General features: G+C 39.0%; 1 protein-coding gene across 1 annotated transcript in view; it reads right to left on the bottom strand.

Annotated features, from left to right (window-relative positions):
- Positions 1 to 24,460, bottom strand: part of OSBPL1A (oxysterol binding protein like 1A) — a 245,650-nt gene that overhangs the window by 65,996 nt on the left and 155,194 nt on the right. Inside the window, 1 exon segment of the mRNA XM_030335766.2 lies at positions 16,814 to 16,970. Coding sequence (XP_030191626.1) covers positions 16,814 to 16,970 — 157 coding nt within the window.

Here is a 24,460-nt window from a genome sequence, read left to right as displayed (position 1 = left end):
ATTGTGGTAAGGCCGTTTTGACCCAAAGGAAGTGGTTTTAATGGCAGAGAACACTGAGGAAATGTAGGGTGTGTACAGCACAGATCAGAGCCAATGATCATCCTTCCTGTCTCACACAAAGGCTTACCTAAGCCTCTTAGAGTGTGGACAGCTAAGGAGCAGAGGGGCATCAAGATGGCGAGCAGAATCTTCTACTAATACCTCCCCACATTCCAGAAAGGATCTGAGGCTGTTTTATTGCTACCAATTTTGTTGGCAAGGGAGGGGAAAGAAATCTCATGGCTTTATTTGAATTTTCTTTAAAAAAAAGAGAGAAAAGGGAAGAAAAACACCAGTATTTTCTTAGACATTATACTAAGAAATATCTTGTCTTGGAACCTGAATACGCTCCAGGTGGATTAGGCAGTGCAAGGTATGGGGAGACCCTAGAGGAGATCTGAGGATCTGAGTGCTTGATGGCCATAGCTGATCCTTGAAGGCAATTCTGGAGCAAAACTGTGTTTCACAGGCTGGATATTACCTGAACACTGCAGACAAGGGGTCTGGATCCCCAAAACAAGAGTTTGGGGACTATGCAAAATACAGTTAACAAGGGAAGGCACAAATAGAAGCTGAGATGGACTGAATGATAGGCATGCAAATACCACTCTGCCTCTTGCCTTGGCTCTGAACATTTTAGGCTTTTTTTTTTTTTAATTTTAAATGTTTATTCATTTTTTGAGAGAGAGAGACAGAACATGAGTGGGGGAGGGGCAGAGAGGGAGACACGGAATCTGAAGCAGGCTCCATGCCCTGTCAGTGCAGACCCTGATGTGGGGCTCAAACTCATGAACTGTGAGATCAGGACCTGAGCCAAAGTGAGGCGCACTTGACTAACCTGAGCTACCCAGGCACCCCTAGGCTTATTTCCCTTTAAACCACACCTACTTTTTCAGAATGAATCTAACAATTAGTTTGTGATCTGCTTTAGCCAGTTCAACAGCCTGATTTAACTTCCTTTTTAAATGATTTGAGGTGCTTCTTACTGCTTACCATCAAGAGGGATGGAATTTCTAGGAGAGTTGAATTTCTAGTACTTCCCTGCTCTATGACACATAATACCTCCATGGTGTTATCCAACATGTATGTTAGTTTCCCTTTGGTTTCCTTTCTGATTGCTTTGGACACAGTGAAAGACCTGTACTGCAAAGGACAGCATTCTTCCTCTTTCCTATGAAGGTTTCCTCTGCTAAGAAAGACTACACAGTGTCCTAAAACACACAATCAGATCCAAGTAGTGTACCTGGCCTTCTGAGATTTTCTTGTTCTTTCTGCTAAGACATATTATATCAATCATATAATGAGGAAAAAATAGCCCCAAAGCTTGGTTTTCACTAATAAGAGAACACATAATTACTGAAGAAAAACAATTTCCATGAAAACAGTACACCTGTAATTATTCCTGCATCCTTTGGAGTATTCTACTTGGTAGGAAATTGGTGGATAATGGAGATTATAAGAAAAGAAAATGATGTTGTTCCTTTAGGATTGTTTAATAACAGATCCCAGGTCTGTTTGAAATTGGCAGAATTTTCAAGGCACCTGGGTGGCTCAGTTGGTTGAACGTCTGACTCAGTTTCAGCTCAGGTTATGATCCCAGGGTCATGGGATTGAGCTCACATCCAGCTCTGCACTGAGCACGGAGTCTGCTTAAGATTTGCTCTCTCTCCTTCTGTCCCTCTCCCCTGCTCATACCAATTCTCTCTAAATAATAATAATAATAATAATAATAATAATAATAATAAATGAAATTGGCAGAACTTTCAATGGGTTCATGTACTCTTTTGTATGCTCATGTTAATACAAGTGGGAACTTATAAAGGCCCAGAGAACCAGTTCCATGTCCACTTTAATGTGTGATAGTGCCCATCAGGGAGCCAACAGCAGATGCATGCTTAATAAATGCTTTGGAACTATGTTGTTAATTTTCAGTAAATTATTATATAAAAGAAACAAGCAACTGAATTAAAATCTAGGACAAATTATCTTAAATTTCAGAATATGAAGCCTCTATCTAGATATATAAATCTTTGTTATTCTAAATATCTATAAAGAGTCTAAATTTTCCATAATTTGGCTATTGTTGAAAGTGCTGCTATAAACATTAGGGTACAAGTGCCCCTATGCACCAGTACTCCTGTATCCCTTGGGTAAATTCCTAGCAGTGCTATTGCTGGGTCGTAGGGTAGATCCATTTAACAATAGCCAAATTATGGAAAGAGCCTAATTGTCCATCAACTGATGAATGGATAAAGAAGTTGTGGTTTATATACACAATGGAGTACTACTTGGCAATGAGAAAGAATGAAATCTGGCCTTTTGTAGCAACGTGGATGGAACTGGAGAGTGTTATGCTAAGTGAAATAAGTCATACAGAGAAAGACAGATACCGTATGTTTTCACTCTAATGTGGATCCTGAGAAACTTTACATAAGACCAGGGGGGAGGGGAAGGGGAAAAAAAAAAAGGGAGGGAGGGAGCCAAACCATAAGAGACTCTTAAAAACTGAGAATAAACTGAGGGTTGATGGGGGGGGAGGTAGGAAGGAGGGGAAAGTGGGTAATGGGCACTGAGGAGGGCACCTGCTGGGATGAGCACTGGGTGTGCTATGGAAACCAATTTGACAATAAATTTCATATTTAAAAAAAAGTCTAAATTTTAAGAAAAGCATTAGAGGCTCTGAAATCGGAAAACTTGGTTTGAATGCAGGCCCTCCCAATTATCAGCTAAGGGATTTTGTTAATTAAACTTTCTGTGCTTCAATTTCTTCATTTGTATAACTGAGGATATAAGAATACCTGCCCCCAACTAGGGGCACGTGGGTGGCTCAGTCGGTTAAGCCGCCAGACCTCGGCTCAGGTTATGATCTCGCGGTTCGTGCCGTACATCGGGCTCTGTGCTGACAGCTCTGAGCCTGGAGTCTGCTTGTGGTTCTGTCCCTCTCTCTCTGCCTCTCCCCGACTCGTGCTCGCATGCTCTCTCGCTCTCTCTCAAAAATAAACATTAAAAAATTTTTTTAAAAAGAATACCTGCCTTAACCATAACTGAGAGGTATTCTGAGAATCAAGAACGATGGAGTTTGGGGGCGTCTGGGTGGCTCAGTTGGTTAAGCCTCTGACTTCGGCTCAGGTCATGATCTCAGTTTGTGGGTTTGAACCCCATGCCTGGCTCTGTGTTGACAGCAGAGAGCCGGAGCCTGCTTCGGATTCTGTGTCTCCCTCTCTCTGCCCCTCCTCTGCTCACACTCTCTCAAAAATAAATAAATGTTAAAAAAATTTTTTTTAAAACTACGGAGTTTGTAAAAGTGCTTTATATACAATAATTTATAATCTAAATGTAACTTGCAGCCATTAATATCATGCACAATACTGTACAGAGCACTGGGTTTGTAGCTGACATGATCCATTTGGCAGCTAGCAGCTTCAGAAACTGACAGGCCTACGATCTAGGCATCTTGCCTCTGGACTGTACTTTCATAGGGCACTGCCCATCCTGGAGATGAAGCAGCTGGAGTGTAGATGGATTAAATGCTTACCAAAGCCATATAGCTGTACTAAGTCACAGAGCCAGAACCACACCCAGAAGAAAAAACACATTAAGCTGATGGTTCTCAGTCATCTTAGGATCCCGGTATTCCTTTAACCTACTAGAATTTGTGGCAATATACTTAAGGTATTAAAAAACTCAAAATGCCAAAGCACAAAAGCAAAACAACACCCTGAAGAATCTATGGTTATTAATGATCTACAGAAGCCTGTTTTGCTGAGACTGGTTAGAGGTCTCTAACGTGCTCTCCTATAGTCCAGCAAGCACTTCAGCACTGGTATGATACTGTGCTCTCTCTCTCACCTCTTCTGAGAGCTGGCTGTACCCTGCTGTACCACATATCCCTTTATCTGCTTAGACTATCATTCCATCCTACATCATAACAGTATGCTTTCCTGGTTATAGTTATTTATATTTTCCACATTTGTCAGATGCAGTGACAATGCTTCCTGGTTAAGAACCAGGATGTGTAATTAATGGGAGTCACTGCTGTATTAACAAGGAATTGGCTTTGAGAATACTTTCAACGGCAACATGGAATTTCATCTTAAAGTGTCAAATCCTGGCTCAATGTGGTATTATAGCAACATGACTCAACAGCAGGTTATATTCCACGATTAGGATAGATAACATTTTATGCAGTCAAAAGGTTTTGAAAAAGTTGTATAAAAACCAAATTTTTCTAAAGATTTAAAGGCACAAAGCAACAAACAAACTGTTAAACTGTTTTTAAACAATCACTTCCTGATTTCATTTAACTTACAAATCCTTATTATATATAGTGTTTTCTGAAAGAGGAAAATTCCTCCTACACTAACAAGCAAAGCAAACAATACTGAAGAACAGTATGTCCCCTGAGGCAGTTTTCTCCTTTAGGCAAAATTTAAATTAGCACAGCTCCAATGGGAAAGAGATACTTGAGTGTATTCTTAAAGACCAAATCCCCTATGCCATCAGAAGTCAAGATGCCTAATCAGTGAATTACTGTAATTAAGAAATGGACTGAAGGGCTCCTGGGTGACTCTAGGTTTTGGCTCAGGTCATGATCTCATGGTTTTGTGAGTTCAAGCCCCAATTCGGGCAATGTGCTGACAGCATGAAGCCTGCCTGAGATTCTCTCTTTCTCTCTCTCTCTCCCCCTCTTTCCCTTCCCCCTCCCTGACTTGAGCTGTCTCTAAATAAAGAAAATTTAAAAAATTTAAAAAAGCAGGGCACTGGGTTGCTCAGTGGGCTCAGTCAAGGTCTGACTCTTGATCTCAACTGAGGTCATGATCTCATGGTTTGTGGGTTCAAGCCCCACATTGGGCTCTATGCTGACAGTGTGGCCGGCTTGGTATTCTGTCTCTCTCCCTCTCTCTCTACCACTCCTCTCTCTCTCTCTCTCTCTCTCTCTCTCAAATAAACTTGAAAAAAAAAAAAAAAGAAAGAAATGGACAGAGTAAACAGAAAAAGGTAGAGCCTTAAAAGACTAAATTACGCTGAAAGATATTTCCCAGACATTTAAAACCTTATGTTCATGTGGAGGGTGTATCTTTAAATAGAGCAAGATGCCAAGCAAGAATGTCCATTTTATTAAATATTTAACTTCTTCCTTTTGATATTCTGAGGATTATAAGTGTATATAAAACAAACTTCAAATAGAAATTGGATATTTACCTATGAGATTCAAAAAGCCTAGGGATCAAAAGGAGAAGTAATGGGGCCTGTGTAAGGGAAAAGTAATCTCAAGGGACCAAGGAATGACTAACAGAGCTTTAAGCCTCCAGTCACCACTTGTTTACCCTTCTGACAACTGAAGTTTACAACCAGCTCTGTGGAGGCCAGGCACACCTTTGTACTGGCAAAAGAAAGAAAAACCATGTTTCAATTTAACCGTACTATGAAATATCCTTATAAAATACAATGGAAATCAACCACAGGAAATGTTAAATGTGGGGACAATTTTCCTTACTTCACATTTACCAAAGGTAACAATGTCATTCCAAGAGCAACACTTTCAGCTACCTCTTTCCCCAGTTTCAGTTTCAAAGGACAATTTACACTTCTTAAGCTCAGCCAAAGACCTTTTAAGTTAAAAGAAAGGAAGAAAATAATTCCATTTACCCGTTTTTACCCAGGATTTATCAGTTTTCTACTTGCAAGAGTACCTGACTTTTAATTAGCCAAAATCACTATGAGTGTTTTGCATAGATTATGTCTTTAATTAATAAGCCAATAAGGTAGGCTCTATTATTATATCCATTTTACAGATGAAGAAGTTTCAAAAACATTATTACTTGCTTAGGTCAGAAAAGTGGTAGATACGGGATTCAAACCCAGGTAGCTCTTACTACACTGTTCTAATTCACTTACGTGTTTTTTTAAAGAGCAAAAATACATATGTGTGCAAAGTCCAGAAACAAAAACAGGATTAATAGTGCCATTTATGAAAGCATTTTAATAAATGTCTTTTCCACTATATGTTAAGAATTAAAAATTCTTTCTAAGAATTATCTTTCCCTTTAGCAAACCTGGAAAAACATATTTTGATCCCATGTTGCATTTAAAAGCTGGTTTCTCGAATGATACTTTTATAAAGCCCTGAAAACTGGTGAGTTTAACATTCCTACAGAAAAATGGGTAAAGGATATGAGCAATTCACAGAAAAGAGAGATACAAATCAATCTTAAACACAAAAAAGATTCTAACCCTCCCTCAGTTCAGAATGGGACACTCCATAGGAATAAGGACTTTGTTCATTATTGTAACCTAAGCATCTGAATAGAATAGGGGCTCAAAATATATTTGCTGCATAATTATATATATGTGTGTATATGTGTGTGTGTGTATACATATACACATATATTTAAAAGCAGGGCCAGGGGCACCTGGGTGGCTTAGTCGGTTAAGCATCGATTTCAGCTCAGGTCATGATCCCGCAGTCCGTGAGTTCGAGCCCCGTGTCAGGCTCTGTGCTGACAGCTCAGAGCCTGGAGACTGTTTCGGATTCTGTGTCTCCCTCTCTCTCTGACCTTTCCCCCATTCATGCTGTCTCTGTCTCAAAAATAAATAAACATTAAAAAAAATAAAAAATAAAATAAATAAATAAAAGCAGGGCAAAAACTGTATATATGCATTTTCTATCATTTGTATGAGAACACATTATATGTAATAATAATGATTGCAATTGAGGGAAAGGAAGAGGCATGGCTAGCTTAAAAAGAGTTAAAATTTGTATAATATACCCTATTTCTGAACTTTAAAGCACATAAATGTATCACAAATTAAAAATTCTAAAGAGAATCATCTCTAAATATGTATGTGCAGGCACACACATATATGCATTTCTTAAGTGTTATAGAAAAAATAACCCAACTACCTAATATCAAGGAGCATGAGACCAAAAGAATTGGAATTAGCACATGCTGAGTGAAAAAGGAAAGTTACTAAGTATCTTTCATAATTTAAAAAGGAATATCAATATATCTTTACACTGCTTATATTAAAAACAAAATCATCAGGGGCTCCTGGGTCAGTCGGTAAAGCATCCAACTTCAGCTCAGGTCACAATCTTGCGGTTTTTGAGTTCGAGCCCAGCGTCGGGCTCTGTGCTAACAGCTCAGAGCCTGGAGCCTGCTTCAGATTCTGTGTCTCCCTCTCTCTCTGCCCATCCCATGCTCATGCTCTGTCTCTGTCTCTCAATAATAAATAATTGTTAAAAAAAAATAAAATCATCAGAGCATTTTAAGAATGATTACACTTAGGAGGAGGGAAACTGCTGAGGGAAAAGAATGGAAACTAGATCTTTCTAGTTTTGTATTTTTGACTTAAAAACCAAGTGAAAAGGGAGTCTCTAAAACCTGAAAGCAAACGAAACAAATGAGCCTATCTGTGCAACAAGTTAGTAATTTAACCATAAAGTGACCTTCAAACACAACACTGACTCTACATCCCAGATGGAATATACTAAAAGGAACTAAAAAGAAATCTGAAATTCTTTTCAGCAACCATATTGTTAGTAACAGTGTTTGTGAGTGTATGTATGTGCAAAACCAACATGTTAGAATAAAGCTAACAGGTAATTCTATTAATGCCATTAGAAACCATGAAATACAAGTAAAACCAAAGGAATTCAGAGGAAAATCCTATAATCCAAAATTTTAACTGGAAATATATTGGTATGAACTCATGAAGTACTTTTCCTTAAAAGGTGGGGGGAGGGGGAGGAGTTCACCTCTCTCCAATAAAAGGGACTGAAAACTGCCAAGAGAGCAGTAATGAATATTCTTATCACTGAGATTGTTACATCTAAACATTACTTCCCAAAAAATGAAATGTGGCTCCTTAGAGAAAAAGCTGACTCTAGGTCTGGGGCCGAAAATACAGCAGATAAGCCTGAAACATCTCTGTATCAGAAAGCAAGGCAGCTATCAAAGAGAATTAGATTATATTAAAATTATACCTACAAACAAAACAAAAAACAAAACAAAGCAAAAACCTGTCAAAAGGACACAGAAAGAAGGGCTCCGTCTGATCAAAGATGGGTAAAAGGGGTGCCTGAGTGGCTCAGTTAGCTGGGCTTCCAACTTCGGCTCAGTCATGATGTTGCGGTTCGTTGAGTTCAAGCCCTGCATCACTGTCAGTGCACAGCCTGCTTGGGATTCTCCTTCTCTCTCTGCCCCTCCCGTGCACTGTTTCTCTCAAAATAAATAAATAAAAACTTTAAAAAATTTTTTTAAAAGATGGGAAAAATAACCACAATAGAGTTAAGCAATCCAATCCGTATTTTCATTCATTACCTCTGGAGGATGTTAGGGAACCAACATATTCTAAAAAGAGGTAATGGGAAGTTTTTTCTTTACAAAGGGTTCTAAGAAGGAGGAATGATAGAAAAGTCATAGGACCATTTTTGCAGCCCCTAATGAAACAAGGATGGAGATACTGATCAACATCACCTGCTAAAATCATTAGGTTCAAGGCTGTTGGACAACTTTATGATGGATGTGTCAGGCTGAGAAAGCCTGACACCCCAGGAATCAATCTCAACATTATAAAAAGTAGGAAAACCAGACAGCATGTGCTCCCAATGGATGTAACAGGAGGTACACCTATGATATGTGTACCTATGAAGTATTTTGTGCCAAATAATTCAATCCTAAATCTGGCTGAGCAATTCAGGAGTAAAAGAATATGTTAAATGACACCATGGGAATGCAAACAGCAATATCCAGACTGTGGATTATTCTACAGGACAAACGGCCAGATTTCTTCCGTAAATAACTGACAAAAAAATGGGAAAGAGAAGAAACCTAGAGATTAAAACGTATTTAGGAGACCTGTAAACCAAATGCAGTTATGTGGACCTTCCAAATTTTTATTATTCAATGACATTTTAGATCTAATTACTAAGTGGCATTTATGAGACAATCAAGAAAAACTGAATACCACTAAATAGTTGATAATTAAAGATACTATATTTTAGGTGTCATAATGGTACTGCGGATTTAGAAAATAATGGTCCCAATGTTTTAAAGGGTTATAATAAATTCATGATGAAACTGTATCTTTAATTTTTAAAATAATTTTTTAGGGGCACTTGGCTGGCTCAGTCAGTAGAACATGTGACTCTTGATCTCAGGGTCATGAGTTTAAGCCCCATGTTGGGCGTGGAGCCTACTTAAAATAAAGGTTAAAAAAAATGAAAATAGAAATAATCTTTTAAATTATCAGAGGTGGGGAGGTCTCTAGATGAAACAAGGTGAGGCACATGATAAATGTTGAAGATGAATGATGGGTATGAATGGCTCATCATATGATACTGTTTGTATGTTTGAAAACTTCCATAATAAAGTTCCTAAAATGGGATTATATGCCTGAAAACATACTCTTTACTTCTGTTCGTCTCCAAGGCAAACAACACAAATCGTTAGCTCTTTGTTATTTTGTTCACTCAAGCACAGCTTTGCAGATTACGGCTGCCCTAGAAAACTGTTCTCATCATCCCACAAAAATCACTGATCTAGAATAAATTCGAATGAGCCCTCAGAGTCAGGTAAAAGTGTATGTCACCACTGTTTGCTTATAGAATGCTACCACTGGAAAGATTCTGTGTTTTTCTAACAGTGTTTTAAAATGTCCCATGCCCAAAAAAGGTGTTTCAGGGGTCTGGGTGAGCTAAGGAGGTGAACCTGTGGGCCTCTGAACCTCAGCCCCTGCTTTAAAAAGAGCAGCCCTCATGCTGATTCATAGGGGCACATGTACCCCAATGTTTATAGCAGCACTATCAACAATAGACAAATTATGGAAATTATGGAAAGAGCCCAAATGTCCATCAACTGATGAATGGATAAAGAAGGTATGGTGTGCGTGTATGCACATGTGCGCGCGCATGTGCGCGCACACACACACACACACACACACACACACACACACAATGGAATAGTACTTGGCAACGAGAAAGAATGAAATCCTGCCATTTGCAACAACATGGATGGAACTGGAGGGTATTATGCTAAGTGAAACAAGTCAGAGAAAGACAGATATCATGTTCTCAACTCATGTGGATCTTGAGAAACTTAACAGAAGACCATGGGTGAAGGGAAGGGGAGAAAATAGTTACAGAGAGGGAGTCAAACCATAAGAGACCCTTAAATACAGAGAACAAACTAAGGGTTGATGGAGGGTGCTGGGGGCAGGGGAGGGAGAAATGGGTGATGGGCACTGAGGAGGGTGCTTATTGGGATGAGCACTGGGTCTTGTGTATAAGTGATGAATCATGGGAATCTACTCCCGAAACCAAGAGCACACTATATACTCTGTATGTTAGCCAACTTGACAATAAATTATATTTAAAAAAAAGAAAAAAAATCTATCTATCTGCTTTTTAAACAAGGGTGGGAAGAGGTGAATTCTGTGAAAAGAGGTCTCAGGTTTCCTAGAGTAAGTTCTGGGAATAACTTTGGCAAGTCAACCTGGTTTTGTGAAGGTAATTATCACGAGTCTAGACTCCTGTCTGTGCCTTTTCCTTTCTAATATACTACTGTGGCCCAACAGCTTGTTAGTCCTAGATGAGCTTTTTGCATTTGAACACTTTTTGTTGGGTGCTCAGCCCTCACCTGCCAAGCTCCTACTGGTCCAGAAATCTCCAATCATGTTTTTGTGGGAGAGGTGGGTGTCACATGTAATCAGAGTGGCCTGCTGGCATCCAAACTGCCAATCTGCCCCAGGTGTCCGATCTCCACTGCCCCCCAATGGGGGGTTTCAGGACCGCCAGCTGTCTACCTCCTTTGCACTCTGCGGCACCCTGGCCCCAACCTCTGCATCTCCTGGAGTGTCAAGCATCCTCTTTCTCTGCTGCTTCTCCTGGAGCTTCTCACTGTTCTCCATCTCTAGCACTCTTCTCTCTCAGGTTTCTGAGACAGCCATGTGTCCAACTGGTTAAAAAGGTAGGCCCCACAGTAGAGCTGTGCGTTTTAGTAATACTATTTTTAAATTTTTCTTAAAAAAACAACAACAGAAAACAACATTAAAGCCCTCTACTTTCCAGAGCAAATAAGTATTCTGGGGCAAAGAAAATGCTGAGAGTGCAGATTCACAGTGTCCTTAAAACCACTGGTCCCTCCGGCCCTACCACAAATCATGGGAATTCCAGCCAGGCTCTTGTTCTTCTCCCAGGACTCTTGGGTCTTTAAAATTCAGACATGTATCTGGACTCCTGCTAACGTGACCCTGGTCACGACATGACAACAGGGAATTACCCCAAACATTTTCTGACAGACAAGAGTATTTTTTTTTCTGCCCAGGGCAACAGAGGACATCTGGGAGGGGAAACTGGTTAGCAACTCTGCCCGGACCTGATCAAGTCTGAAACCAGATCATTTGTCCCATATCTGCAGTGAGATTTCAAAACCAAGGTGGTTTTGTTCTAGTGATTAGATGTATTCAAAGTCGAATAATTTTCATGACTAACATTTTCTCACTATAATCTTACTTCTTGAAAGTTATTGTCTTACCCTGTATTCTTAATTTCTTCAACTTGACAACATATTCTTTGTATGACTTCTTCATGAACAGAAGACTGCTGTTATTTGGCTAGTAATAATTCAATTCTAAAGAAGTCACGAAGGATAAATAAAGGGTAAACTAGGCGATCATCAGGAGTCCTAATCTGCCATTTCAGCAAAATAAACCTTTGAGACTCTTAGCCACATTTACTGGAGAATAGAAGGCTTTATTCAAGTAAATACATCAGTATAAATACAAGTACATTAACTAGAATCAGATATAAACTTATCACATTTCTGTTGTAAGAAATTCTTCCCTATTTTAAAACTGTTAGATACTTTATATTTCCTTCTAAAAGTCTTTAAGTTTTTCTCTTTCACAAGTGTTTGGTTCATCTAGAATTTATACTTGTGTATATGAAATAAGGATCCATTTCCTTTTTGTTTTGGAGGACCCACATTAAATGACTAACTCAGTACCAATTACCTAACAACCCATTCTTCCCCTCACTGATCTGCTAGGCTAGCTCTGCTGTATATACCAGGTTTCCTAGATCTGTGGGTCTTGGGACCTTCTAAATTTTTTTTTTTTTAATGTTTGTTTATTTTTGACAGAGAGAGACAGAGCATGAGCAGGAGAGGGGCAGAGAGAGAGAGAGAGAGAGAGAGAGAGACAGACAGACAGACAGACAGACAGACAGAATCCGAAGCAGGCTCCAGGCTCTGAGCTGTCAGCACAGAGCCTGACACGGAGCTCGAACTCACAGACTGCAAGATCGTGACCTGAGCCGAAGTCGGACACTCAACCGACTGAGCCACCCAGGCGCCCCAGGTCTTGCGACCTTCTAGTTCCATTCTCCAGGTCCGCCTCCATGAAACTTCTGCACTAAAGACTTATAATCAGTCTTCACGTTTGATAAAGAAAATGCTTCCCTTTCCCTCAACCTGGTTCTTGAGCAGTATCTTGGCTCTTCAAAGCCCTATGGGCTTAAATACATAGTTCAGAATTCGTGTTTCAACTTCCAAGGAAAAGAGCATTGAGATTTTAATTAAAACTACACTGAATCTTGCAGATCAATTTGGCAAAAATGTCTCTCTGACAATGTATTTGTCAATAAGTTTTAGGTCTTTCAGTAAGTTTAATATTACATTTTTTGCTAAGATTTATTCCTAGGCATGTAATTTTATAATAGGTACTCTCAGTATGCCCCCTTCCCCAGTTAAGCTAGTGTGTTGATGGTGCACAGAAATGTAAACAGTTCATTGTGTATAAAAGCAACCCTGCCAAACTTCTTTACCAACTTGAACAGTTTGCCGGTAGATACTTATGGTTTTAAAAAAATTTTTTTTAGTTTTTATTTTATTTTTGAGAGTGTGAGCAAGGGAGGGGTAGAGAGAGAGGGAGACACAGAATCTAAAGCAGGCTCCAGGCTCTAAGCTGTCAGCACAGAGCCCGACATGGGGCTTGAACTCATGAACCACGAGATCATGACCTGATCTCGCTTAACCAACTGAGCCACCTAGGCACCCTGGTTTTATTTCTAAATTTCATGGCTATGGTATTATCTCTGACTATGGCCTCCAAATAATGCTGAATAGCAAAGATGACAGCAGGCATCCCTATATTATTCCTGATATTCTAAGTACTGTCTTTACTATCTCATTAATTTGTTTCTTGTGAATTTTAACAAGATTAAAGAAGTTCTCTCTTATATTTGTGATTTGCTAAGATATTTATTAATCAGGAATGACTGTGATTTTATTGAATGTTTTTTCTTCATTAGAATGATCGTATGTTTTTCTCCTTTTATCATTTAATGCTATTAATGAAGTAAATAACATTTACAAATAGAATTTACAGAATTGTAACATGGATCCTATGTTTCACATTCTAACTAATCTGTTCTACATTAAGTATCTTTTATACCATATCCAGTGATGTAATGAAATAAATATCAGCATCTTTATCAAATATAACAACTTGGTGCAAACCACTAACAAGTTAAAAGATCAGAGCTCTGAATAAATTTCAAAAATTAGGTCCGAGACAGCTGCTCCTGTGAAACACAGCCAAGATGTCAAGAAGCCCTATCAATATAAATCGAACTACAGCATGGTGTAGCCTAATTGCCCACAAAGCAACTCAGTATATTTTCCGGAGAAAAAATAAAATGCCATTGAAATGGAGCATTTGTTTTGTATACTCGCTAACTCTGCAATATTTATCGTTCTAGGTCATAAGTAAAACCCTAATTTTGTTGACATTTCTCTAGAACTAACCTGAAAGCCCAACAGCATGCACAGCACTGGAGCCTGGAGCCTGCTTTGGATTCTGTGTCTCCCTCTCCCTTTGCCCTTCCCCCCTGCTCACACTCTTTCCCAAAAATAAATAAACATTAATTTTTTTTTTAAATATTTTGTTGGCAATTATCACATGGGACAGATTAAACATCCATAGTATCTACACTTTTATTATCATAGAAATTAGTTTAGCACACCTTATTTTATAGTTAATTAGTATGACATATGCCCTATACCTGGAAATTTTCAAACTGTGCCCCACAATGTCACCCTACGATGACTGGGTGGAAAAGGAAAACGAGTGGGTAGAGGTTGAGGGCAAAGCAAATCACAGTTTTTGAGGAAAAATGGAATGAACAGAGTTAAAGCAGGTCATTTGCACTGAGTGCTTCCCACGTAGCAAACACCCTCCAAGGCCCCTATGTATGTAATAAACAGGAACAGAAACATAGTTTGTAATGGTTTATAACACGTACTACAGAAAATAGAGCTTAAATATTTTTGTTGGATAAGGACATGAAGTAGATGTGGTGTCTCCCACTGAAGCTAGAGACAGGGGAGAAGAGCGGAGAGGACCCCTCTGAGGGGAGACCCAACAATCTCCGAAGGTGGTTGAGATTTTAAGTTTCCACACTAAATATCTGTTATACAAGTGGTTCCATGGCTAAATAGTTGAAAACCCCTGTTCTAGTTTATCAGCAAATCAGTTAGGCCATGATTTAATACTTTCCATGTGAATTATTGTAAGGCTTATCTTTTGCCATTTAAAATATTAATTTCTCACTTTAAAAAATTTTACAATCTATATTCTTCCCATGTCCTCCTTCCTAAATTTAAGTGTGTATATCCTAGAAGGTAAATGGTGGTATGGAGGGAAGAGGAAATATATAATATATGACAAGGTCAAATACTAATTTCACGTGACTTTTAAAAATAAAATAGAAGACTGCAGATAAATTCCAGGGTCACTTTGGGCTGATCCTCCAACAGCACTACTTCTGCTTTTCTAAAAACATCGCCAAAATTACTACTAATTCAAATTATTCTTCCTATTACCACAATAATTGCCCATTATAAACACAGATTACTTACAATGCAATTGAAGGCACAGGCAAGAGGGACTTGGTAACACTGAATACTACATTTACTTTCTTAATCTGAAATGAAACTTTTAAATTATTGGTGGCATAGGTTCTCTTTATTTGATTAGAGAGGAACTTCAAGACAAAAGGCTAAAAAACAAAACAAAAAACTCCTAACAATTACTTTTTAAAATAGAAACTGTTATGTTTTCCTTACATACCTGATTGCTGACAATTTCCTAAACTGTCCTCTTTTCTCCTAAATACTAAAGAATATTTTATTACACTTACAGGCTTAGTAAATTGCAGCTCATTTATCAGTTTAACTTTTCCAGTGAGGTCACTACCTAGCTGCATTCCTTTGAAGTTTTTCTTAGTGACCTGCCCTGATTTCATTTTTGAACAATTTCACCTTAACTTTCTCACTTTACCATTCTGGGTTTGACTAAGATATAACACAGAATATATAAATACAGTCTAATAAATTTCTGTCAAGTGCAAAATAACTACTGTTATGATTACAGCACACATACTAAAGGGCTACTGGCACTGTGAAAGGCAGCAGAGAAATGCCTCCAGCCCTAGGATATGAGAGTATTTAAGCACAAAGTGACCCTGGAATTTATCTGCAACCTTCTATTTTATTCTGATGGATATTTGAACAACTGTTATCAGCTATTCGTAAGAGTTCACCTGTGTTCTCACCAGACTGTCATAATGTATGTCTGGTAAGCCTGCCAAGTGTCCTGTTAGGTATTTCATGTCCTATACAGAACTTTTTTAGCCCCGGACTCCCAAAGGAGTTGACAGCAACTACTGAAGGCAATCAGGAAAGCACTGCTGGCCACATAATTTTCAATAGTAAATTGCATCAGTGAGTATGTTTAGAGGATACTCCCTAACCAAACAAAAGAAAATCCTGGTTTCAATTAGTTTATTACCTAAAATTCACTGGATGTTTTCAAAAGGAGTATAAACTATTTTTGTTAGCCAGGGGCAAATACACATAAATCAGAAGGGATATGTACATTTTCCCCCCAGTAGAATTATTGAGACCAATCAGGACCAGAATCATGGCGCAGAAATGGAGTCAGAGTTATACAACTTGCACATATTAAACAAACGAAACTATCTTGTAGAAATTAACTGTTAATAACTTCTTACCCGCCCCCCCGTGTGCATTTCACAATGACACCAGGATACAGCCTTAACCCATAATTTGATAAAATATTTTATGAATACCGGCAGGCACATGTGCCACTGTGTCTGCACACTTGTGCCGAAACCTGAGAGCTCCAGTGCCTGCTGCCTCTCATTACTCTGGGGCAATCTCTAGGAAGAAATCATCAAGGGAATAAAAAGATACTAATGTTATTAGACAGTGTAAAATGGATATGTTCAACAAACGCTGGGTCTTAATAAAAGGCTTTGTTTAAATGTAACTGAATTGTATCAACAGGCAGGCAATATTACCATCCACTCTCACTAAAACCAACAAGAAGATCAAATGGCGAGAAACTAAAATAGCACGGGGAGGCAGAGTCATCAAAGATGTATGAGGAAAAAGGAGCCCAGCATCAATTGCAATAGACAATTCTGAAGAGCCTATCTGAATTTTCAACTAAAGGATTTATGTTCCCCGAAACCATGGTTGCCAAAACCACGTTTTATGCTTTGTTCCTACAATTACAGATGATGTTCTTCTCTCAAATGAGCAAAAATACTTAAGCTAAATCCTTTCTCTGAGGTGATAACGGCAATATAAATGTCCAAAAAACAAAGAGAAGGTATGCTTTTCTTTATGAACCCGTAAGTATTTTATAAGAAAAAGCCAGCAATAGTGACTGTTAAAGACTGTCCTACCTGTGTTTTTTGATGCCATTGGAGAGAGCATCTCCACCACCACAATCGTTTCCCTCTGACATTCTGGGTTTTCTACTGCCCAGGTGCTCTCCTTCCTCTTCAGAGGAGCGTGCCGTCACTGCCTCCAGTCTGCTCAAGGACCGCTCGGACTCGGACTCTGTGGCAGAGCAGGTTCGCAGTCAATGAACTGAACTTGGGTGCGAGGTGGCAGTAACAATGGATATCTCCCTCAATGCATTAGGCTTTGAAACTTAAGCAGCCTACTTTGTCCTTCAACAATCCATCCATTAACCACCTCCTCAGGGATTTCAGGGAACCTGCACCCAATAAGGCTAAAGTGGATTTATGAAACAGATACAGGCTACTATAAACTTACAATTAAACAGATTTTAGACATTACAAGAGATTTCCAAAGATTATCCAATTCTTTAAGAAATCATATTCAGGAAGGAGTTCCCCCTCCACCAAAATTTCTATCTTCCCTCTCAAAGCATCTTAAGGGTAACCTACCAAAAAAAAAAAAAATTCAGTTTTTAGAATTCACGTATAAGGAAAAACTTATAGCGGTGTACTCAGGGGAAGTTTAAATTACCTTTGATACAGTAGACACAGAAGAAAAGGTAATCTTAAAATACCTCAAAAAATACTTCTTTTGGTATGATATTATTTTAATCCTCAAGAGCTAAAGCTCAAAGTGTCCATATACAATCCAATTATCAGGCAGGCATTTTTAGGATAGAAATACCATGTTCCTAATTGGCTATGTATTCAGGGTAGAGCCATCTGCCTGTTTGAGAATACGAAGACAACTTATTTTTATACAACACATTATAGTTTTCAGGCATGATCACATTATTCATCTCCTTTTAGCATTTCCAGGGTGCCTTGGTGACAGTAAAGCAGGACTATGGGGTTATTAACACGTGTGCTGATGGTCTCATGGCTTTTGAGTTAGGTGAACCAGCATTTGAACTTAAGTCCTCCGATTCATTTATTGCTCTATATACTTCAGCTGAAAGTAGCAATCTACAAAAAACTTTAAATTGTGCCTGTGTTTCTACTGAAATATAAATTCAAGGTAACTTTCTAAATTCCCTTCCTAACCAGATGACTATACACTCAACTGTCCTCAGCTCTAGGGCAGAACTCTTACTCACATTCAAGCAAACTTCCTTAAACTTCCTTAAATTTACTGACCATCTGCTTAGTTTGTATTACAGCTAAACTGTTCAGGAAATCAAATTTTTTAGCACTTTCTTTTCCCTCTGCTGCATTCTATAACTTAGCCAACATCAAGGAACCTTATTTTTATCACATTCGGTTGATTATAGATCTTCTTTGACTTACAATGGGGTTACGTCCCAATAAACTCATCAAGTTCAAAATATTAGGTCAGGGCACCTGGGTGGTTCAGTCAGTTAGGTGTCCAACTTTGGGTCAGGTCATGATCTCACAATTGAAGGAGTTCGAGCCCCGTGTCGGGTTCTGTGCTGACAGCTCTGAGCCTGGAGACTACTTCAGATTCTCTCTCCCATCTCTCCAACCCGCACTGCTTGTGCACGTGCTGTCTCTCTCTCAAAATAAATAAATAAATGTTAAAATAATTAATTAATTTATGGGGCACCTGGGTGGCTCAGTTGGTTGAGTGTCTGACTCTTGATTTCAGCTCAGGTCATGATCGCAGGATCCTGGGATCGAGCCCTGCATTGGGCTTCACTGAGCATGGAGCCTGCTTAAGATCCTCTCTTTCTCTCTCTCCCCCTCTGCCCGTCCCCCACCTTGTGCTCTCTAAAATAAATAAAAAAATATTAAGTTAAAAACGCATGTAATACACCTAACCTCCTCAACATCACAGCTTAGCCTAGCCTACCTTAAATATGCTCGGTCACTTACATTATTTGGGCAAAATCATCTGACACAAAGCCTGTTTTATAATAAAGTGTTGAACATCTCATATAATCTATTGAATGTTATACTGAAAAACAAAATGGTTGTCTGGATGCAGAATGCTTGTCTTACTGGCCTACCGGGAGCCAAGGCTCACTGCCGCTGCCCAGCACTAGTCCCAGAAATGATCCAAATTCAAACCCTGAAGTATGGTTTCTACTGAATGCATATCACTTTCACACCATCATAAAGCTGGAAAATCGTAAGTTGGAACCATTACAAGTCAGGAAACACCATAGTAACAAATGTTGGACAAGTACAACTGCAGGTTGGACAACACATCTTGAACTCTGAACCCTGGCCCCTCTGAATGGTGTTAAGTTACTTGGAGAATGTCTTTCAATGTCAGCAATTTTTATTTTCTGTAAATATAATTTTACTGGAATTTCTGAAAATATACTTTGTTCAAGTCATAGACGTTATAACAAAGAAACAGATATTTTAATAATAAATTCAAAGAGACATATTTTTCACTGTCAATTTTGTCAGGCAGTCACACAACCTTGTATTCAAAAAAATTAAAGACAACCTGAATAGCCAGTAACAAAGAAAGGACAGCCGCCATCAGATGAAATTAGTTGTTAAAAATCACATTTACACATACAACTTAATAAAACAGAAAAATGCTTTTAACAAAATACAAAAATAATCAAGGTATCGTTCTGCAACTCTAAAATATAGAGCAAAAAAATAACTTTACTCCTTCCTAAGGAGAGGCCAGTCTGGTTCAGATGTACATACAGACCAGAGCAGTAAAATAACAGAAGTCTGTCTAGGGCACAGTGAGGTAAGGGAATCAATTTTCTCGGCTAGGTTGATGGGTATCAGGAAAGACAACGTAGGAGAGGTGGTGCCTCAGGTAAATCTTTAAAAAAAGAAAACGGCACTCAGGTAGAGGTAAGAGTGTTGGTGAGAGGAAGTTGCCTGAGCAAATCCTGAATCAGAGATGATGACAGTGGTGTTAGGTGGTGAAATAGGAGCGGTTTTTTCACACCTACATTTTCAAATTTGTTTCATATGAAAAAAAATTAAGATTTTGAAGAGTCAGACAAAATAGTTTTATCTGAATTGGTTAGTATTATTTAAGATGCATTAGTACTTTATAATTTAGATGTCATGAAAACCAAAAAGCACTGAAGCAAAAAAACCTCAGGCATTTATTACATGGCACTATGAACAGCACAATGTATTTGCTGTTTAAGGGCTACAAATCATAAGACAGGGACTTGTCCACCTAAAAACAAAATTCCTAACAAAAAGCAGACATGTGCAGTAAACACCAAAGAGGTAATGCAGTTAAGAGCTCCTATGAGGCAAAGAAACTTTTTCTAAAACAAGACTTCAACTTGGTGAATATAAGCTGAAGACCTACTCCCTTCATCCATACTACGGGGCCACCGGGGCCACCTCCCAGGGATACACCACCAAATGACAGAGAGTACAGACCCTTGTCCTCTGCGGCAAGAGGTACAACCTGATGCCCTCTTTGCCCCCTCCCAGCCTGCCTTTCTACTCCTTTCTCCTGGTTCTTCTACCTCTCCCCTCCCCCAGCCCTTCTTCCCAACCTCCCTCCCTAATACAACCAGGCTATCCCCACCTTTCCCCTGGAGGGCTCTGACAAAGGTCACCAATTACCTCAATATTGTTTAGTCCAATGGTCATTTTTCAATTCTTACAGAATTACTGGCTCATTCATGGTATATGACACTGGTTAATTCATTCCCCCTCTCCCCTTATCAAGTGCAGGCAGCGTGGAGCCAAAGAACAGTATGATCTGGTCCCTGCCCAGGGTCTAGTAGAGGTGGACTATTTTGTGAACATCTGAATTTGGTAAAGTTTTCTAGGTACCATAACAGAAGTCTGAATGGGAACAGCAGGCCAAAAGGACAGGGTGTCTAGAAAGGACTGTGACTGATGATGGAGCTCAAAGTTGACAAAAGTAAGGGTGGGGGTGGGGGGAGAGTTATAAGAGAGGACTTTACCAAGGAGAGGGAAGAGCAAGACACAATACAGACAGGAATGAGGCATTCAGTAGGATGGGAGTGCAAGGCACCAGGAAGGTGTGGCAGTAGGGAGTGACTGCAGGCACTGAGAAGAAGGTGAATCTCGAGTCCCCAGGGCAGCTGACCAATTTAAGATAAAGAAAAAGCAAGGCAGGCAGGAGGGCAAGGAGGATGTAAAATGAAGAAGGAAATGAGGCAGCGTTCCCATGCATGCCATGAGGGTCTGTACACCTGGCCAGGGGTTGATCACAAACTTATCTCTGAGCATTTTAGCTTCAAAGGGAGAGAAGGAAACATGATCAACAACATGATTTACAGTGCCCCTGTGGTAAAAACTAACTAGCTGCTTAATGAAGAACAAAAGCTCATTACTTCTAATACTATGAACAGAGACATGTCTAATATACATAGTATGAAATAATTACCTAATTGGCAAAAGGGAGTCTTTTTTTTTTTTTAAGTTTATTTACTTTTTTTTGAGAGAGAGAGAGAGAGCATGTGTATGCATGTGAGCGGGGGAAGGGCAGAGAGAGGGAGAGAGAATTCCAAGCAGGCTCTGTGCTGACGGCCCAGGAGCCTGAGGAGGGGGCTCACTTCCAGGAACCATGAGATCATGACCTGAGCCAAAACCAAGAGTCAGACACGCAAATGACTGAGCCACCCAGTTGCCTCTAAATAGGGAGTTATTCTTAATAGACTGCATTCATAGCATTAGTCACACCAATCTGTCTCTAGGATAGCATCATTTCATATGTAGACCCATAGTTATAGATATATTTAAATTCAAACATGTTGGGGCACTTGGGTGGCTCAATCGGTTAGGTATCCTACTCTTGGTTTCAGCTCAGGTCGTGATCTCACAATTCACGAGTTTGAGCCCCACATAGGACTCTGAGCTGACAGTGCAGAGCCTGCTTGGGATTTCTCTCTTGCTCTCTCTGCCCCTCTCCAGCTTGCTCTCTCTCTCAAAAAATAAACAAACATTAAAAAAACAAAAATTCAAACATGTTTAGCTAAATACCTAAAAACACCAAAGCCACTGTGGAGGTTTACTGATCAAGGTAAAGCCTGCCCATAGAAGTAATTTTCAAATCTCCCAGTAGTAATATATCAGTGGTAGATCTTAGCACTTCTGAGATCTTAAATCTCAATCTTAAAACTTCAGGTTTTCAATTTTGCCCATACATATAAATATCAAATAAACCAGACCTTATCTGTCATCCAATGTTAATGGGCAACATAGTAATGTCTTAATGGAAAGCATAAAGCACTTGGAGACAGTGCTTAATGCTTGCACTGTGGTGGTTACTGAGCTATCTTATAATAGCATAAGGCAATGATCCTCATGCTTTAAAAAAAAAAAATACACAGGGGCGCCTGGGTGGCTCAGTCAGTTGAGCGACCGACTTTGGCTCAGGTCATGATCTCACGGTTTGTGAGTTCGAGCCCCGCATCAGGCTCTGTGCTGACAGCTCAGAGCCCGGACCTTGTTTCAGATTCTGTGTCTCCCTCTCTCTCTGCCCCTCCCCCTCTCATGCTCTGTCTCTTTGTCTCAGAAATAAATAAACATTTAAAAACAACAACACACACACACACAAGGAGGGAGACAGGGAGTTAGTCTTTCATGGGTAGAGTTGGGAGTTTCGGTTTGGAAGGATGAATTTGGGCGGGGGAGGGTGGGTAATGGTTGTGCAACAGTGTGACTGTGCTCCACGTGCTCAAGGCCACCGAACTGTGTACTGAAAAACGGTAAAAATGGCAAATTTTATATTACACATACTTTACTATAACAAAAATAAAACAAAGCCCAAACAAGCACACAAAACCTGTTAAGCCAAAGATCTATCATGCTGGATGCGTGAACTATATTCTGGTCCTGCTCTCTCACTTCAATGCCACTGGAAAACAAAAACAATGCAGAAGCTAAACTAGTTGATTTTTCTACAGACATATTTCCAAATGAAGCAAAAGACATTTATTTTAACAACATACACAAACTAGATTCTAGACAAAGTTAGCCTTTCACCATCTTTTTAATTTCCCACTGTGTTTTCCCCCTACAAACACAAGTGTTTCTGTATTGTAAGTAAAGCCACCCTAAATTTTCAGGATACTTCATCAACCTCTGAAAATCAGGGTAAGGGAATTTATGAAATAGCCTTATGTTATTTACTGAACTTCTGATGGGTAACTAGGAAAATCCGTATCATCCAATAATGAGAAAAGGAATATTTGTGCCTTTGTTTATTCCCACCTAGTTACAAAAGGACTCTGGTGGCTTACTTGAGAATTACATTTTATTGAGAAACTATGAGAATAACACTTTGAAAAAAAAGACTATTTTACAAGATAAATTCTTTAGCCTACAGATAAGCATTTAAAGTAGAAACTCTGCCTGATTATTTTCTCAATGAAAACAGCATATTAATAGAATGTTTTAATGTGACAAATCTCCACAGGCCTAGATCTTTAAAGCTCTGTTCACATTAGGACACAATCTCCTTTCACTTCACAATCCTAATCTCTCTCTCTCTCATCCAAATAGCATGGCAGCCAATGGCTGTGACTGGGTTAACGTGACTTTACAACATTTCTATCAAGTTTCATACTTTAAATATGTACAGTTCTTTGTATGCCAGTCATACCTTAATAAAGTAGTCTTCAAAAATTCAGAATTAAGAGGATCGTTAATTCCACCCTACTTTTTGAATTTTACCCCTATTAAAAGGCTAAAAGAAGAGGTCATAAAGTTAACAATGTAAACATGCCAACAATTCTTAACGCTATCCTGATCAACTTATTTTTATATGACCTTTGAAAACGAGCTTGTGAACAAATAGTACAAAGGAGCAAAATGTGGAAGAACTGTGGAGAAGGTCCAAGTAACCTTTCCCCTGTTACTTAAGGTAACAGGAAATGATGAGGAGATACACACACTCAATTTAATACTTTTATTGTTGGTTTCCCGCATACTAGGCATATTCTAAAAATGTCCAAAGTAACCCAAGGTAACCCAAGCTCAAAATATCAGTGCCAAATTTTAATTTTGCCTTAAGGTACTGTTGTGTAAACTTAAAAATTACCCAGTAAATATAAAGAACACAAACAAAATAAATAAAAACCTACCACATTGAAAATAAATTGTAAACTGAAAGTCAGAATGAGTCCAGAGGGTCTGCCAAGAGGCTACTATAATAATTTACTAAGGAAGTGACAAAAGCTTGAAACAGAACCCTGGGAGCAAGCATCAAGAGTGAGAGACATTCTAGACAGACATATCTTCACTGAATGATGTCCAAGGTCAAAATCAGCCAAATGGTATAGTGTTGCTTAAGACAGAGTTTCTTAAAAGTACTGGCTTGTCCCCAAGCAACTAAATCTACTCCTGTTTTCCACAACTTGCAAAATCTGCACATGTAATTGAAGACGAAGAATTCCACACTGTGTGGACTACTGGGAATCTTATGTGTATCTATTCTGGACGATTAAATCCACAGCTTCCTAGATTGCTGACATCCTTAAAATTTTTTTCAGGAAGGTCACATATACATTCACTCTACAGAACTAAGACCAGTTACAGAATAATCCACAGTTATTTAGAAAAACCACTTTTCTTGTGACTTCAACTTAATAAATCAACATTTACCAAGTATCTACCACACACCAGGTAAAGAGCTAGTTGCTCAAACAGTGTAGG

This window comes from Lynx canadensis, chromosome D3, assembly GCF_007474595.2.
Source record: "Lynx canadensis isolate LIC74 chromosome D3, mLynCan4.pri.v2, whole genome shotgun sequence".
NCBI lineage: Eukaryota > Metazoa > Chordata > Mammalia > Carnivora > Felidae > Lynx > Lynx canadensis.
Note: the sequence above shows the minus strand (reverse complement) of the source record. Positions and strands in the feature narration are given on the sequence as shown.